A 14,030-nucleotide genomic window follows, 5' to 3' on the forward strand; every position below is an offset into this window, starting at 1 on the left:
CACATAAAGCTTATTTAAAAACAAAATAAAACTGCAACATCAGCCCGGTGTGGTGGCACACACCTTTAACACCAGCACTCCAGAGGCAGAGGCAGGCAAACCTCTGTGAGTTCAAGGCCAGCCTGGTCTACGTGGTGAGTTCCAGGACAGCCAGGGCTACAGGGAGACCCTGTCTCCAAACCAACAAAAGAACAAACAAAAAACAAAACTGCAACGTCAGAGTGACACCTGGAAATATCAATTGCTGTGGCTGGCAGTGGGACCTGAAGACCCTCAGAGCCTCTGGGTTCCTACTCAGGCGCAGTCCAAGTCAGAGCAAAGCAAAGGCAGCTTAATAGGCGGAAGGGCAGGATGCACTTTAAGTGTGGGTTAGGTGTCTCAGCAAGAGTTATTTGTGTCAAGAGGTGGGTAGAAGCTACTTAATTTGCAATTACATTTAGATGTCAGTGGAAGTATGTGCTGGTATTTTTCTTATCCACAGAATTCTGTCTTTGAAGAGCAGACTGTTTTTGTGCATAGTGTGCAGGCTTGCAGGTGGTACAGAAACACTCATCAAAGGGACCCTTATACTAAGGCATACTTCATTAGCCATTTTAATCATCTTGTTTGTGGTGTTTCTAGGAAAGAGTGGATTCTTTTGCAAGTGGCCTGGTTAATTATGTTGAAATTCCTGGGTGTTAGGAGACAGGAATCAGTACGAAGCGGGTGGGGTATGGACAGAACACTATCTCTTTTAGTGTCTCTATTTCCTAACTCGATATTCTGCCTCAAGTTGTGGGCAATGTGATAAAGGATTCTGGAGAAGGACTCTGCTCTGTGATTGCCTATTGGCAATCCAGGCTAGGGTGGGAAGCCGTCCTGCCTGGATAAGAGCCAGGAATTTGGAAAGCAACTGACCAATGTTACATCCACATTGCACAAGAAGTGTTGAGGCCAGGGGGACTCCAGCCAGCTTTCCCGCCCTGCTAGGTGGCTGCGGTTCTCCAAGACCTGGACACCAGCCCTGAGAGTCTACACCACCCACTGCCATCCTCCGTGGCCCACATACTTGGTAGGTGCGTGGCCAGGGCCAACTGGGTCAGCGCTCTGCCCTTCCCCTAAGGCCAGCTCTGGGCATACAGGCCCGGCGGGAGCAGAAGCCTTATCTGGGCCCCAGGGACACGTAGCATCCACACGTGACCCTCGGTCACCTTTCTCTAAGGGACCCTGTGCCCACGCTGCACGGGCCCTGACGGCCCCTGGCCTCCTGCGCAGTCCTTGAAGCCCGGCACCGAGCGCTGTGCCGCTGCAGCAAGGGACGCGCCTCACGGACGCCCCAACACTGCAGCTGGCTCGGGTCCCCAGGACCCACGGTGCCACCCACGCGAGGTGACAACAGGGGGAGACGCATGCGCGTTCCTTGGCCCCCCGCGGGGCCCCTCAAGACCCACGCGACGCGGGAGTATGTGCATGGGGAAGGTCTCGGGGGCCGGTCCACACGGAAGGCCCCGGTGGGACCGTCTCGCGGGTGTCTCCGTGGGGACTCGTGGGGATGGACACGGGGTGCATGGGAGGCCTCGAAGGGCGGGGGGGGCGCCCGCACCGAGCTGTCCACCGAGCACCCTCTCTGGGCTGCGCCGAGCAGTCGAGGACCAGCACCGGGCCGTGGCGCCGCCTTCCGGTGGGACCGTCCGCGCCCCCGCGCCGCAGTGGTGGCGCCCGGACGTGGGCGGGGCCTCGGGCGCCTCCGTCCTCTGCGCGTGCGCGGCCGGCCGAGCGTAGTGTGGGAGGGCCGAGCCGACGGAGATGCCGGCGTCCCCGGGGGTAGGACGGAGCCGAGTCCCCCGGCCGGCCGGGCGCGGACCCAGGTGAGCGCAGGTTCCCGTGCCCCAGGCCGAGCCGCGGGGCCCGCCTGTCGTGCTGTGTCCGGGACGGGCTGTCAGCTGACTGGCCCACGGGCGGCGCGAGCCGGACTAGTCCCGCCGACCCTGGGTGGGCTTCGGCTCCCCGGAGTGCGGTGAGGAGCGGAGGACACCGCGTGCACCCGTCGGTAGAGACCGGCAACCTGGGGGCAGGAGGAGGGGGAGGGGGAGTGCGAGCCGCGGGGCCCGCCTGTCGTGCTGTGTCCGGGACGGGCTGTCAGCTGACTGGCCCACGGGCGGCGCGAGCCGGACTAGTCCCGCCGACCCTGGGTGGGCTTCGGCTCCCCGGAGTGCGGTGAGGAGCGGAGGACACCGCGTGCACCCGTCGGTAGAGACCGGCAACCTGGGGGCAGGAGGAGGGGGAGGGGGAGTGGAAACGGGAGGAGGAGAGCAGGAGGAGGTGACCTCCAGGTGTGGCCTCCAGGTCCTGGGGCCTGTGGCGCATGAGGGTACCCAGAGAGAGGGGCTGGCCAGGAGAGGCTGTAGGGGAGAGGGGCCGTGCCAGGCCAGCACAGGGCGCCAGGGGCAGGAATGTTTGGGAAGGGGTCAGCATGGAAGCAGAGGAAAAGGCCCAGAACTGGACAACACAGGGCCCGAGGGCACTGGGCATGAGTAGGTGAGGATGGTGTGCTGAGCTCCCTTAGCCCAGGGTGCAGGGGGCTAGGACCCCTAGCTAGAGTCGAGACACAGTGCCCGGTGCAGGTCCTGCAGTTGGGGCTGTGGTGTTGATTCAGGTAAGTACAGTGTGGAACTCCCCACCAGGTCAGGGGTGCTGAGCCCTTGGGGACTGCTGTAAGAGTTTGTCAGGATGGCTGGGCACAGGTGGCATTTGCTAAGTGCTGCTTGAATTTGCAGCTATCCATTTTCTGCTTCTTTTTTATATGTGAAATCTGTAGCTCTCCACTCTGGACTTCTTTTCATACTTTGGGTTTTTTTGGTTGCCCCCCCCCTTAAACTTTTTAGGATTGTGAGCAAGAGAAGGACTTGATTATGTCAGTATTGAGTGTGAGATGGCTCTACACCCACTGAGTCTTCAGCTGCACTAACAGACTGCCCCTACCCCCAGGCTCTGGTTATTATAGAAACAGCACTGATAGACTGGGCTTTCTTTCCAGGCCCTATGCAAGTTCTCCCTGGACATACATTTCCCTAGAAAGAGATGAAATAGCTCTTGACAACCTCAGAGATACTCAGTATGGAACATCTTATGATAGAAACTGAAGAACAGGGTTAGGACAGTGGATAAGTAAATGAGCACAGGTCCCATTGTGGTCTCTTAGCCCACTGAGAACCAGGTGGAGGAGGATTGGTATGGGAAATTTACTAATGTGTTGCTAACGAGAAAGACATGGGGTAAAAAGTGTGTATACTCTATCCCCTTTTATTAAGAAAAATATTTCTATCTATAAAAAGACTGACTCAGCAGGTGCCAGAGTCTAGTGATCGCATTTAGCCTGGGTAGGGGGATAACACAGTTTCACGTCCGTATTTTGGGGCTTATATTTTCCAAGTTTGTTAAACATGTATTTCTTGTGATTTTTTTGGGGGGGGGAAACTTTGTTCAACTGTCCATGTGTGAATCTGAACATGTTAAGAAAATTGTCATGTCACAGAAGAGTGTAGCCATTGCACAGAAGAAAACTCAAAAGGAGGGAGGGTTTCAATGCTGGGGGACCAAAGGGAATTCTGAGATGAGGTTGCTGGGTGAGATGCAAAGCTGGTGAGTGTTCCAGTGTGCAGGAAGCCGTGGCCTTTGGGATCCTAGTTCCTTCTTTTGGAAAGGGAACTGGGGGAAGCCCTTTAATGCTGTGAGTCACCTCTGACTTTGCAGATTATGAAGTGACTGGGCCCAGTTAGTGGTAAGCGATGTATTTGATGATCCCTCGTGGAACAAAGAGACATCTTCAGGCTTTGTGGTCTGAAGGGAAGCATGCAGCCAGTGTTCCTCTCGGACTTTGGTTCCCAATTTGGGATCAGTTACCCTAACCAAGTACAATAACACTGATATCCCTTGCAACCGGGAAGAGCTCACAGGTGAGGCCAGGCAGATGAAAGGCCCAGGTAGACACTGAATCCCAGCTTCCTCAACATGCCCCTTGCCACACTTGCAGCACTGGGCTAACAGTCTTGGTTGTATATACTCAGATTTTATTTTAAAGGCACATTTCAATAAAATAGAGCTGAGACCACTGTTACAGATAAAATAACTTTCGGGGAAACGTTTTTCCCAAAGACACGGAGACTTGCTGAGTCTAGGGATCCCGCTACAGGGACCCTCTGAGGGTAGTTGGCAGCTCTTTCGGGCTCCTGTGCAGGCCAGCATGCAGTGAGGAAGTCCTCAAGTTGGCTTGGTGTGAAGCAGGCAGCAGGGCAGTGTTGATGACCCCAGTGTCCATTTTTGCCTTTCTAAGGTGAGAGGGATGTGGTCAGGTTGAGGAGCAGAAATAAATGCAAAAGGGAACTGGAGCTCACTCTGTACTGGTGTGAGATCCCTGCGGTTGTGCCGCTGTGCCTGTGCCTCTGCCCAGTGACTCTGGGTGAGCCACAGCTGTGATTGCAGAGGCACCAGCACGGCTCTGCAGCACTCTTGGTTTGGGGGGCACTGTCCAGCTGGATCCCTGTGTCAGGGGCCTTGTGGCAGGATCCTGGCCTTTTACTATCATGACTAAGGAAGATGAGTTTGGAGGATGCTGATTGGTGCTGTTCCACAGACAGCGTATGCTGGCCCAAAGCCCTCTGCATACAGCTGTATGAGAACACACAGGAGGTCTGAGCACAACCAGCATGAGGGAAGTGGTGAGAGGGGTTGGTGGGTGATGAGGAGTCTGGCTTTGTTTTTGGTTTTGTTTTTTTTTTTTTTGGTCTTTTTGAAACAGGGTCTCCCTGTATCCCCAGTCTGCCTGGAACACACTGGCTAGACCAGGCTGGTCTCACTCTCAGAGATCCACCTGGGATTAAAGGCGTGTGAGACCACAGGCAGCTGGGTGTTTATAATTATTTCTGTTGTCTAATTGGCACCTGTTCAGGGATGCTCAGGAGAGCCAGCTGATCGTCACTCTGGCTTTGCTGTATTTGTGTCAGTCATCTGTCCTGTCTCTAAAAGATTCCCTGAAGACTGGAGCCATCCTTTCTAAACTGCTGAAAATTAGACACACCAGTTGAATGTGCCTGACACATAGGTGCTTCCTGCCCTGCTACCCTGTATTTCTGTGTAGGTCTTATTTCTAGGGATAGACACGGGCTCAGTGCAGCTAAGGAAGAAACTAACTTTGTTCTCAACCATGGAACCAGGGGTTGAACCCACCGCGCTGGACTCATTGATCCTCTGGTCCCTGTGGTCTGGAGTTCCTCCCACCCTGAGCAAACAACTGGCTGAAGTGGGACTCCCACTGCTGTCTTCAGAAGGTAGACTACATACAGAGCTTGTCAAGAGTTGGGGCTGCCCATGTTTAGGAAAAAAACCCACGGAAGCTCTGAGTCTTACCACAGTGGTGCAGTCACACAAAATGGGAACTAGTAACCGGTCTCATGACTGCCTAGTAGAAAGTGCAAGCTAGGATGTTAGAGGGCCTGTGTGTCAGCAGTTGGCAGTTTTGTGCAGGGTAACCTTTAAGTGGGTTGCTTTCGGTGTTTGTGAGGAGGCCTCTGTTTTCCTCCAGCCTGGAAGAGCTGACTTCTTTCCTAGCACTAGACTTGGCTTTAATGTACCTGGGTTAGGAGGTGTGAAGTACCCAGCTGTGCAGGAGGATCATGCTTTCAAGGACAGCTTCCTTCTCATAAAGCAAGCAAAAAGTGCAGACTCATCCCCAGGCCAGGTTTTCCAGCCCCATGGGACAGTGTTAAATTCAGTTTGAGTACAGAGTAGCTTTTAGAATTGTTGGAAATGTGCAAATAGACTAGAGTATTGCTGTAATGAGCAGATGCATGAGCCAGGAGGTGTTAGTTGTGGACAGGGCAGCCTCCAGGTTGTCCACCTCCAGAGAGCACTTCCATGTGCCCTGAAAACCCGGGACAGTGTCATGGAGCTCCCAGAATTCCAGGAAATGTGACTGTGAGCATTGTGTTCGCATGGCTCTAGCCTGCCTTAAATCTAGAGGAAAACCACTTCTGGGATTTTGTCCTTTGGGATGGGCCCTAGCACTAGTGACTGCACCGGCTTGCACGAGCTGGTGCTTTCTGCAGCCACAGAGCCTGGATGATTTAGTGCAGACAGCTATCAGAGTGCTTGCAGACCTCTACCCTGCTGCCCCATGGTTCAGTCAATGCTGGAGCCTCCCACAGTGAGGGTCAGCTCTGCTCTGCTCCAGTCCCCACTGTGGGTACAAGAAGTCCCTCAGAAGTGTGGTCAGGGTGTGCCTGCCTTGCTGGGGGATCAGAAGGGCTGGCTTCTGAGGCTGGCTTTCTGTGACTGCCTTTACATGCTGGTTCTGTGTGTGCAAGGCCAGTAGGCAGACTCCAGTCTTGAGGCACCGGCTTTCCCAGTTACAGAAACAAAACAGGTCTGACTTAGGTACCTCTAGCCATTTAAGCACAGTTCAGAATCTGCATGTAGTCAAGTATATCATGAGAGCCTGCCGTGCTGGGCCTTGTTTCAGGCAGTGGAGATAATGAAGATCACAGATGCCACAACCTTGCCCTCACCAGGCCGATGTACAGGTTGGGGCCACGTGAGCAGCTAGCGTGCAGCCCAGGTGGCCATAGAGGGCATGTGAGTCCCCCTGGACCTTGCAGCACTACCTTTCCTAGTGCTGGTGTTTCTCCCCAGTCTAGAGGGTTCTAGAACAAATGAACTTAACTGGTGGGGGGCAGGGACAGGAGACACATCTGCACCAGCCCGGAGGTAAGCACTTAGAACTCAAAGGCTATAGCATGAAGCAAGACGTAGGCGAAGTTGAGGGGAGACCAAGAAAGTAAGTGGTGTCCCCGAAGACCTGTTGGTCCCAGGCAGATGTCCAGATTTCTTCTGGAAGCCCTGCCAGGGTCTTCACCAAGGATCTAAAGTAGAGAAAAGCAGCACAGGAAAGGCTCTTACTGTGAACTGTAGAACAAGTGAACAACTATCACCAAAAGTTTCAATTCTTAGAATGTTCCAGATTAGGAAACCTCAACCTACACCCAGACCTTGCTTCAGCCCTGCAGCCTCCACTGCTCTCCGGTGCTCACAGCCTGCTCACCTGAGGAAACTCAGTCCCAGAGAAGTCCAAAGACCACATGGCCAGTACATGCAGAAGTAGGATTTGAACCCAGTGTGCCTGGCCCCATGTCTGCATTGGCAGTGACTGAACCATGGTATGGTTCATTAACACCAAACACTGCAGCACCAAAGAGATGATCTTATCTCAGGTTCTAGACATCAGAGACCTCAACAGAGGCTATTCCAGTGCCATTATTTAGATGTGCTTTATCCTGTGGCCTCTGTGAAATATGTAGCTTATCACAGACTGCCCAGAAGGCTAGACCCTCAACTGTGCGGTACTATGTGAAGAGAACTGGTGCTGTGTTCCAATGTTCCTCCTTTCTGTTGTCTGAGCTGCTCTCAGCTTCATCTTTGACCTGTGTTGCCTGTAGAAGTTACCTTGTTGTGTGTGTATCTTTGTAAGTGCATGTGAATAAGGAACAGCCTTCAGAGAAATACCCCATGCCTTTGCCCTGCAGGGGCAGTGACATGTCCTACTCCTGCTGAGTCAGCACAAGGTGAATGTTCTTTCTTCTTCAGGTTGAGGATGGAGGCCTGAAGATCCTGGACACAACTGTACTGACAGTGAGGAGTCGGGTCAGGCTTAGCAGCCTAGCATTGGCTCTGGGGCTCCCCTGGTGTCCTGTCGAAGACCATGAGTCCTGTGAGCAGTGACGCCACGGCTGAGAGTGTCTTTGACCTGGACTATGCTTCCTGGAGGATCCGTTCAACGCTGGCAGTAGCTGGCTTTGTCTTCTACCTGGGCGTCTTTGTGGTCTGCCACCAGCTATCATCCTCTCTGAATGCCACCTACCGCTCTCTGGTAGCCAGAGAGAAGGTCTTCTGGAACCTGGCAGCCACTCGGGCCGTCTTCGGTGTGCAGAGCACGACTGCAGGTCTGTGGGCTCTGCTGGGGGACCCTGTGCTCCAAGCTGACAAAGCACTTGGCCAGCAGAACTGGTGCTGGTTTCACATCACCACGGCTACCGGCTTCTTCTTCTTTGAAAATGTGGCTGTTCACCTGTCCAACCTGTTCTTCAGGACTTTTGACTTATTTTTGGTTGTCCACCACCTCTTTGCCTTTCTTGGGTTTCTTGGCTCAATGGTCAATCTCAGAGCTGGTCACTATCTAGCCATGACCACGTTGCTCCTAGAGATGAGCACACCCTTCACCTGTGTTTCCTGGATGCTCCTGAAGGTGAGTGATCCTCAGGGGGAGGGGGTCCAATATCTGTGGGTGGAGCAGGGAGCTTTGCACAGTTGTCCATTGGTTGGAGTGTCTCTAGGACCTGCCATAAGGCCATCAGCAACTGACTTTGGTGTACTGTACAGTGAGACATTATCTGGCTGAATCTGGTTTCTTACATTTAAGTCAGAGTTAAAAGAAAGATCAGTGGCTCTTAAGACTCAGTCACTAGTGTTATACGTCCTAGAAGACATTGTTCATTATTTTTATTTATTTTTTAATGTGTATGAGTGCTTTGCCTGCATGTATGTAAGTGCACCCAGGGTGTGCAATGCCTGAAAAGGCCAGAAGAGGGTGCCGAATCCCCTGGAACTGGAGAATCTAGTGGTTGTTCACCACCATGTAGATGCTGGGAACTGAACCCAGATCCTCTGCAAGAGCAGTTAGTGCTCTTAACTGCTGAGCCATCTCTCCAGTCTCAGAGAACATCATTTTAACTTCATGCTTACAATAATTCTAAACTGATAGGTATGCGTATGTACTTACGTTTAGGGTTTTGATTTTGATAAAGGCTGGTGGGTCTGTGTCCCACTCACTGCCTTCACTCTCCCCTCTCATGGGTCTGGCCTGTTCCTCCCATGCCGTGTAGGGTGAGCCATGTGGTCTCATCTGGCTCATCAGCCAGTGACCTGGGTTGCTGGTACCAAGCAAGTGATTTGTGCACCACTTCCTTTTGTTTTTGATGATGTGTTCTTTTAGCCGGACATGTGGTGGTTTCTGTCTATAATCCCAGGACTCAGAAGGCTGAGAAGGAGGACTGCAAGTTTGAGGGCTCTCTGAGCAATAGAAGTGAGTTTGATTTTGAGGCCAGACTCAGCTCCATAGTGAAACCGTGTCTCAAAAATATTTTAAACCAAAAACCACAAAACCCCCTTTTAATGTGTATCTTCCATATGTGATTATGATGCTCAGTTTGATGTCAGAATGTCAGTGTTAATCTAACATTTTTAGCATAGATTCTTGTCATCTTTTATGGCACAGTACGTTATTCCAGGCATGGTGGGGTATACCTGTAATCCCAGCCCTTGGGTGGCTGAGGCAGGAAGAGCTGAAGTTTGAGGACAGCTTGGACTACATAGTGAGACCCTGTCTCAAACCTTCACCAAGGAGGAGGAGGAAAAGAGAACCCTGACATGCCCCCAGCAACTCAGAGCTCCATGCTGGGCAGAGGAGGGTGAGCCCAGGACAGGAATCCCATCAGCAGCCTGTCTCCCCCTGCCGTTATTCCGTTTTCTCTGTGTGGATGAAGGACTGAGATTTCCCTATTTGTGTGGCTTGAGCACGGGCGTCCCATGGGGTGAAGGGTAGCATGTGGTGGGGGGGGGCTGCTTTGTTTGGCCCAGCCCTCTGCCCACACATTGCTCTGATACTGGAAACACAGATCTTCAGAAAGTAGCTCAACAGACAGATCACGAGGTTCTTGAAGGCCATGCTGAGATGTTTGGTCAGTTGATATGAAAACAAAAGCAGACACTGCCCCCCCCCCATGAGCTCTGTGACAGAGAGGCTTTACCAAAGGGTGTTGTGCACTAGCCCTTGCTGTTAGGGTGCTGTTTGTGCAGGGTGGAGAAGGCTGCCCACACACCACTCTTCACTACACTCAAGGTAACTGCACCATGCCAGCAGCCCTACCATAGAACATTACATCCTAATCAAGACAACTTGGAGTCAGTGCGTCTACAGAGCTTTTTGGTGGTGTTCTAGTTCAAGTACTACTAAGTGTTATGTTACAAGAAACTCCTGTGTCTAAAATATGGGAATTTGTACTCAGGAGGCCGAGACAGGTAAATCTTTGTGACATTGAGGCCAGCCTGGTCTGCACAGCAGTTTCCAGGCCCATTAGGATCTAATAATGTCATGAAGGTCTGACTTGATCAGAACTAAAGGTTATAAATCAAGACCAAAGATAGGGGGTTACAGCATAAGGGTTTTTGTTTTAATGGGACAGGGTTTGCTGTCTAGCCTTGGCTGACTTTGACCTCATGGCAGTCCTGTCGTCTCAGCCTCCTGAGTTCTGGGATTACAGGTGCGCTTGCTCCCAACCTGGGAAAGCCGTTGTTTGTGCAGTTTTTAAAATATTTATTTATTTTAATATTTAAAAAAATATTTTATTATTTTTATGTGTATGTGTGTGTTGCCTGCATGTAGGTAAGTGTACCGGTGTTGTGCAGTGCCCACGGAGGACAGAAGAGGCTGTCGGATCCCCTGGAACTGGAGTTATGGACAGTTGTTGGTTGCCTTGTGGGTGCTGGGATTCAAACTTGGGTCTTCTGCAAGAACAGCAGTGTTCTTAACCACTGAGCCATCTCTCCAGGCCCATATTTTAATATTTTTTTATGTGTATGAGTGTATTGCCTGCATGTGTCTAAAGTGCACCTTTGCCCTCCGATGCCCAAGGAGGTTAGAAGAGGGTGTTGGATTTCCCTGGAACTGGACTTATGGACAGTTGTTCGCTTCCATGTGGGTGCTGGGAATTGAACCTGGGTCCTCTGCAAGAGCAGCCAGTGCTCTTAACCACTGAGCCATCTCTCCAGCCTGTTTGTGCAGTTTTATTCAAGGATGCTGATGATATCATCACTGGTATTAACTAAGAGCGTGGTGCATCTCAGGTAGCACATGATCCAAATATTTTATGAAATTATTTTTGGGCAGATTCACAACATTTGGCGCAATATAAGCTGTTTTTCTTAGTCTATTTCCTTTACACTCTCAAGGGCATCCCTTAAGTCATTGACTCCACCTCTGGGGATGTCAAAGCATGTGATGGCATTTTTATGTATCTTGAGAGCAGTTGATTGGTGAGTTTAGAAGTTGGTTCAGGGTACACTTGGAGGGGACGTGACACAGCTTCATAATGAGCCTTTCCTGAGACCTCAGTAGCCCTGCTGCAGAACCGTAGCCTGTCCCTTCCCTTCCTGAGCCCCTGAGTCCAACCTCTGAGTTTCCTTTTGACCGTGCAGGTAATGTCCAGTCCTGCCTGGGAAGGAGCTGCAGCCACATCTGTGCTGAGCTTGGCAGTCGGAGGAGGCTGGAAGGCCAGTGCCAGGAAGTGCGTGGTCTCTGGGGGAGGCCTGGCCTCTGTGGAAGGCCTGACTTGGCTTCATGTCTTAGGTCTGAGATACTAAGTGCTGCTTAGCTTCAGCCACAACTGCAAACCTGCTTCACTGGATAGTGTCCTGTTTCAACAAGTCCATTCTGGCCTTCATCCAAGGCTGTCTGAGTTAAAGGTGCTAAAGAGACAGGTCTTGTGTTCCATCAAACTGCCCCACATGTCTGCTGTTACTGCATACACAGAACCTGTTTACTTTTATGACGTGTACAAATTCAAGATAGAAAGATTGGATTTGCTTTAGGGAAGAGGGACCAAGATGAGCTGCTGGCACAGCGTGTTGTAATGATACCTCCATTTGTTCTGTCTGCAGGCTGGCTGGTCAGACTCCCTGTTCTGGAAAGTCAACCAGTGGCTGATGATCCACATGTTCCACTGCCGCATGATCCTCACCTACCACATGTGGTGGGTGTGCTTCTGGCACTGGAGTGACTTTGTCAGCAGCCTGTACCTGCCCCACTTTGCACTGTTCCTTTTCGGGCTGGCCCTGCTCACACTCATCATTAACCCCTACTGGACACACAAGAAGACCCAGCAACTTCTCAATCCTGTGGATTGGAACTTTTCACAGCCCAAAGCCAAGGGCGGCTGGCAGGGAAGAACCAATGGTCAAGTGCCACAGAAGAAGAGGCTGTAGCGCCCAGGTCCCGGGTGGACTGTGCTGCCCAGTGGACCACGATATCTGGTATCCTGGTTCCGGGGTTCTGCAAAGCGCTGTAGAGACTGACTTTCAAAGTTGTGAATGTAGCCGGGCATGGTGGCGCACACCTTTAGTCCAGCACTCGGGAGGCAGAGGCAGGCGAGGCAGGCGGATCTTTGTGAGTTCAAGGTCAGCCTGGTCTACATAGGGAGTTCCAGGCCAGCTGGGGCTACAGGGAGACCCTGTCTCAAAAAAACAAAAAAAAGAACAAAGTTGTGAATGAGTTTAGATCAGGTAATGTACTAATTTGTGTATTAGTATTAATTCTAAAGTAGCCATGAAGTGTTACTGGGGATTTGGTTTACCGTCAGGAGGTGTTTGATCCTCACTCTCACTCTGCTGCGTGAGTCAGCATCAGGGAAGGAGCTGCAGTGGCCTGGTTTGCTGAGGAGGACCAGGCCTGTCTGAATACTTGACTGCGGGTGTGGATGAGTCAACATGCTCACAGTCTGCCGCCTTATTTGGAAGTCATGTTCATTTTAGTTGTAAAGAATCATCCTAAGAAAGTAATGTGATTTGCTAACATTTGTTAAAATTTTCCAGCATGTTGTAGAATATTTAAATCTGCTGGGCAGCAGCACCATCTAGTGGCAAGTGGCAGAAGGACACAGCCCAGTGAAGAGTTCTTGTCAGGAGCCCTAGAACTCACCCATGCACCCTGGATGGCACAGGCTCTGAACTCGTGTACTTTTCCTTTTTCAATCAAGGAGCCTATTAACATATTTTACCTATTTTAAAATGAGAATGTTTATTGGATATTTCTTTATTGACACAACTGAGATTTTTAGAGCTATTTTTAATTGACCAAATTGTCCAAAAGTGGCTGGCCTAGCCCTGAGTTCTGAGGTGGGAGCCCCCATTCTACTCTGTAAATTTTAAGGCAGGTCATTGGTGACTTTGTGTGCTGTGCAGGAATCCTGGACCCAGAGACGCTCCACCTGAGAACTAGAGCCCAGAACAGACAGTTGCCCCACATAACTATAGGCAAGTTGTTCTTTGCTGTTGGTGGATGGGACCTCCAGACACCGGCTAGCAGAGATGTTGACAGACACACAAACTATTCACCGTGAGTCTACAGTTAAAGTACAGTTTATTTTTAGCAAAACTACTTTGAAAAGGTGTTTGCTCATGACAGTCATGTGTGAGGATCATGGGCCTCAGCCTGTTTGATTACTAGTGCTTTAACTTTATCAAGATGCATAGTACAGCCAGGCGTGGTGGCGCACGCCTTTAATCCCAGCACTTGGGAGGCAGAGGCAGGCAGATCTCTGTGAGTTCAAGGCCGGCCTGGTCTACATAGTGAGTTCCAGGACAGCTGGGGCTACAGGGAGACCCTGTCTCAAAAAGACTGAAAAAAACAAAAGATGTATAGTACCTATTTATTTAATTATAAGACATTGCTTAATTGTGTCTCCAAGATTACCAACTGGAAACTTGGAGCTCCTATATCTGCTTTGTCAAACCCTTTCTTGAGGCACCAGCAATAGTTGGTAGTTTTCAACTGGGCAGAAGTTTAATAAAGTGACTGCTGTGTACAGAACCCAAACCCATGCCATTCCCTCACTGTTTTGAGTTCTTCAGAATGCTGTGTGTCCAGAATGTGGACAGGTCTTCTTGTGGCCAGAATGCGGACGGGTCTTCATGTGACCAGAATGCAGTTGGAAAATTGAGCTACTTTTCTCTGGTCTTCACTAGGGTCAGGACCTCATGCTTTATTTTGCATCTTTTGCCTTTAAGTGTTGTACCTCATCCACTGGACCCCAAAAAGACCACCGAGGACCCAACACACCAAAATGCAAAAGCAAAGGTTTATGGTTTATTCAGGCTTAAGCTCGGGCTCTCAGACCTCACCAACTCAACGGATCCGTGCTGAGAGCCCAGAGTAAGGGAGAGTGGAG

General features: G+C 51.0%; 1 protein-coding gene across 4 annotated transcripts; it reads left to right on the forward strand.

Annotated features, from left to right (window-relative positions):
- The first annotated feature begins 933 nt into the window (after positions 1-933).
- On the forward strand, positions 934-13,682 carry Cln8 (CLN8 transmembrane ER and ERGIC protein). 4 transcript variants are annotated; one of them, XM_017797479.2, is made up of 3 exons: positions 934-1,051; positions 7,618-8,275; positions 11,746-12,069. In XM_017797479.2, the coding sequence occupies exons 2-3, from the start codon at positions 7,733-7,735 to the stop codon at positions 12,067-12,069; spliced, it is 867 nt and encodes a 288-aa protein (XP_017652968.1). In that variant the 5' UTR covers positions 934-1,051; positions 7,618-7,732. The 4 variants fall into 4 exon arrangements, with proteins under 4 accessions (XP_017652968.1, XP_008828681.1, XP_029418085.1 ...); XM_008830459.3 differs by lacking the exon at positions 934-1,051 and adding an exon at positions 1,708-1,847; XM_029562225.1 differs by lacking the exon at positions 934-1,051 and adding an exon at positions 7,025-7,190.
- Positions 13,683-14,030: the final 348 nt, after the last annotated feature.

Source organism: Nannospalax galili, unplaced genomic scaffold (assembly GCF_000622305.1).
Source record: "Nannospalax galili isolate Female #2095 unplaced genomic scaffold, S.galili_v1.0 scaffold134, whole genome shotgun sequence".
Lineage (NCBI taxonomy): Eukaryota > Metazoa > Chordata > Mammalia > Rodentia > Spalacidae > Nannospalax > Nannospalax galili.

What these genes read in the sequence shown, in the direction of transcription:
- Cln8 (XM_017797479.2), top strand. Translation starts at nt 7,733, where the DNA reads ATGAGTCCTGTGAGCAGTGACGCCACGGCTGAGAGTGTCTTTGACCTG. An exon ending in TTTCCTGGATGCTCCTGAAG is followed by an intron (nt 8,276 to 11,745) that starts GTGAGTGATCCT and finishes TTCTGTCTGCAG; the next exon opens with GCTGGCTGGTCAGACTCCCT.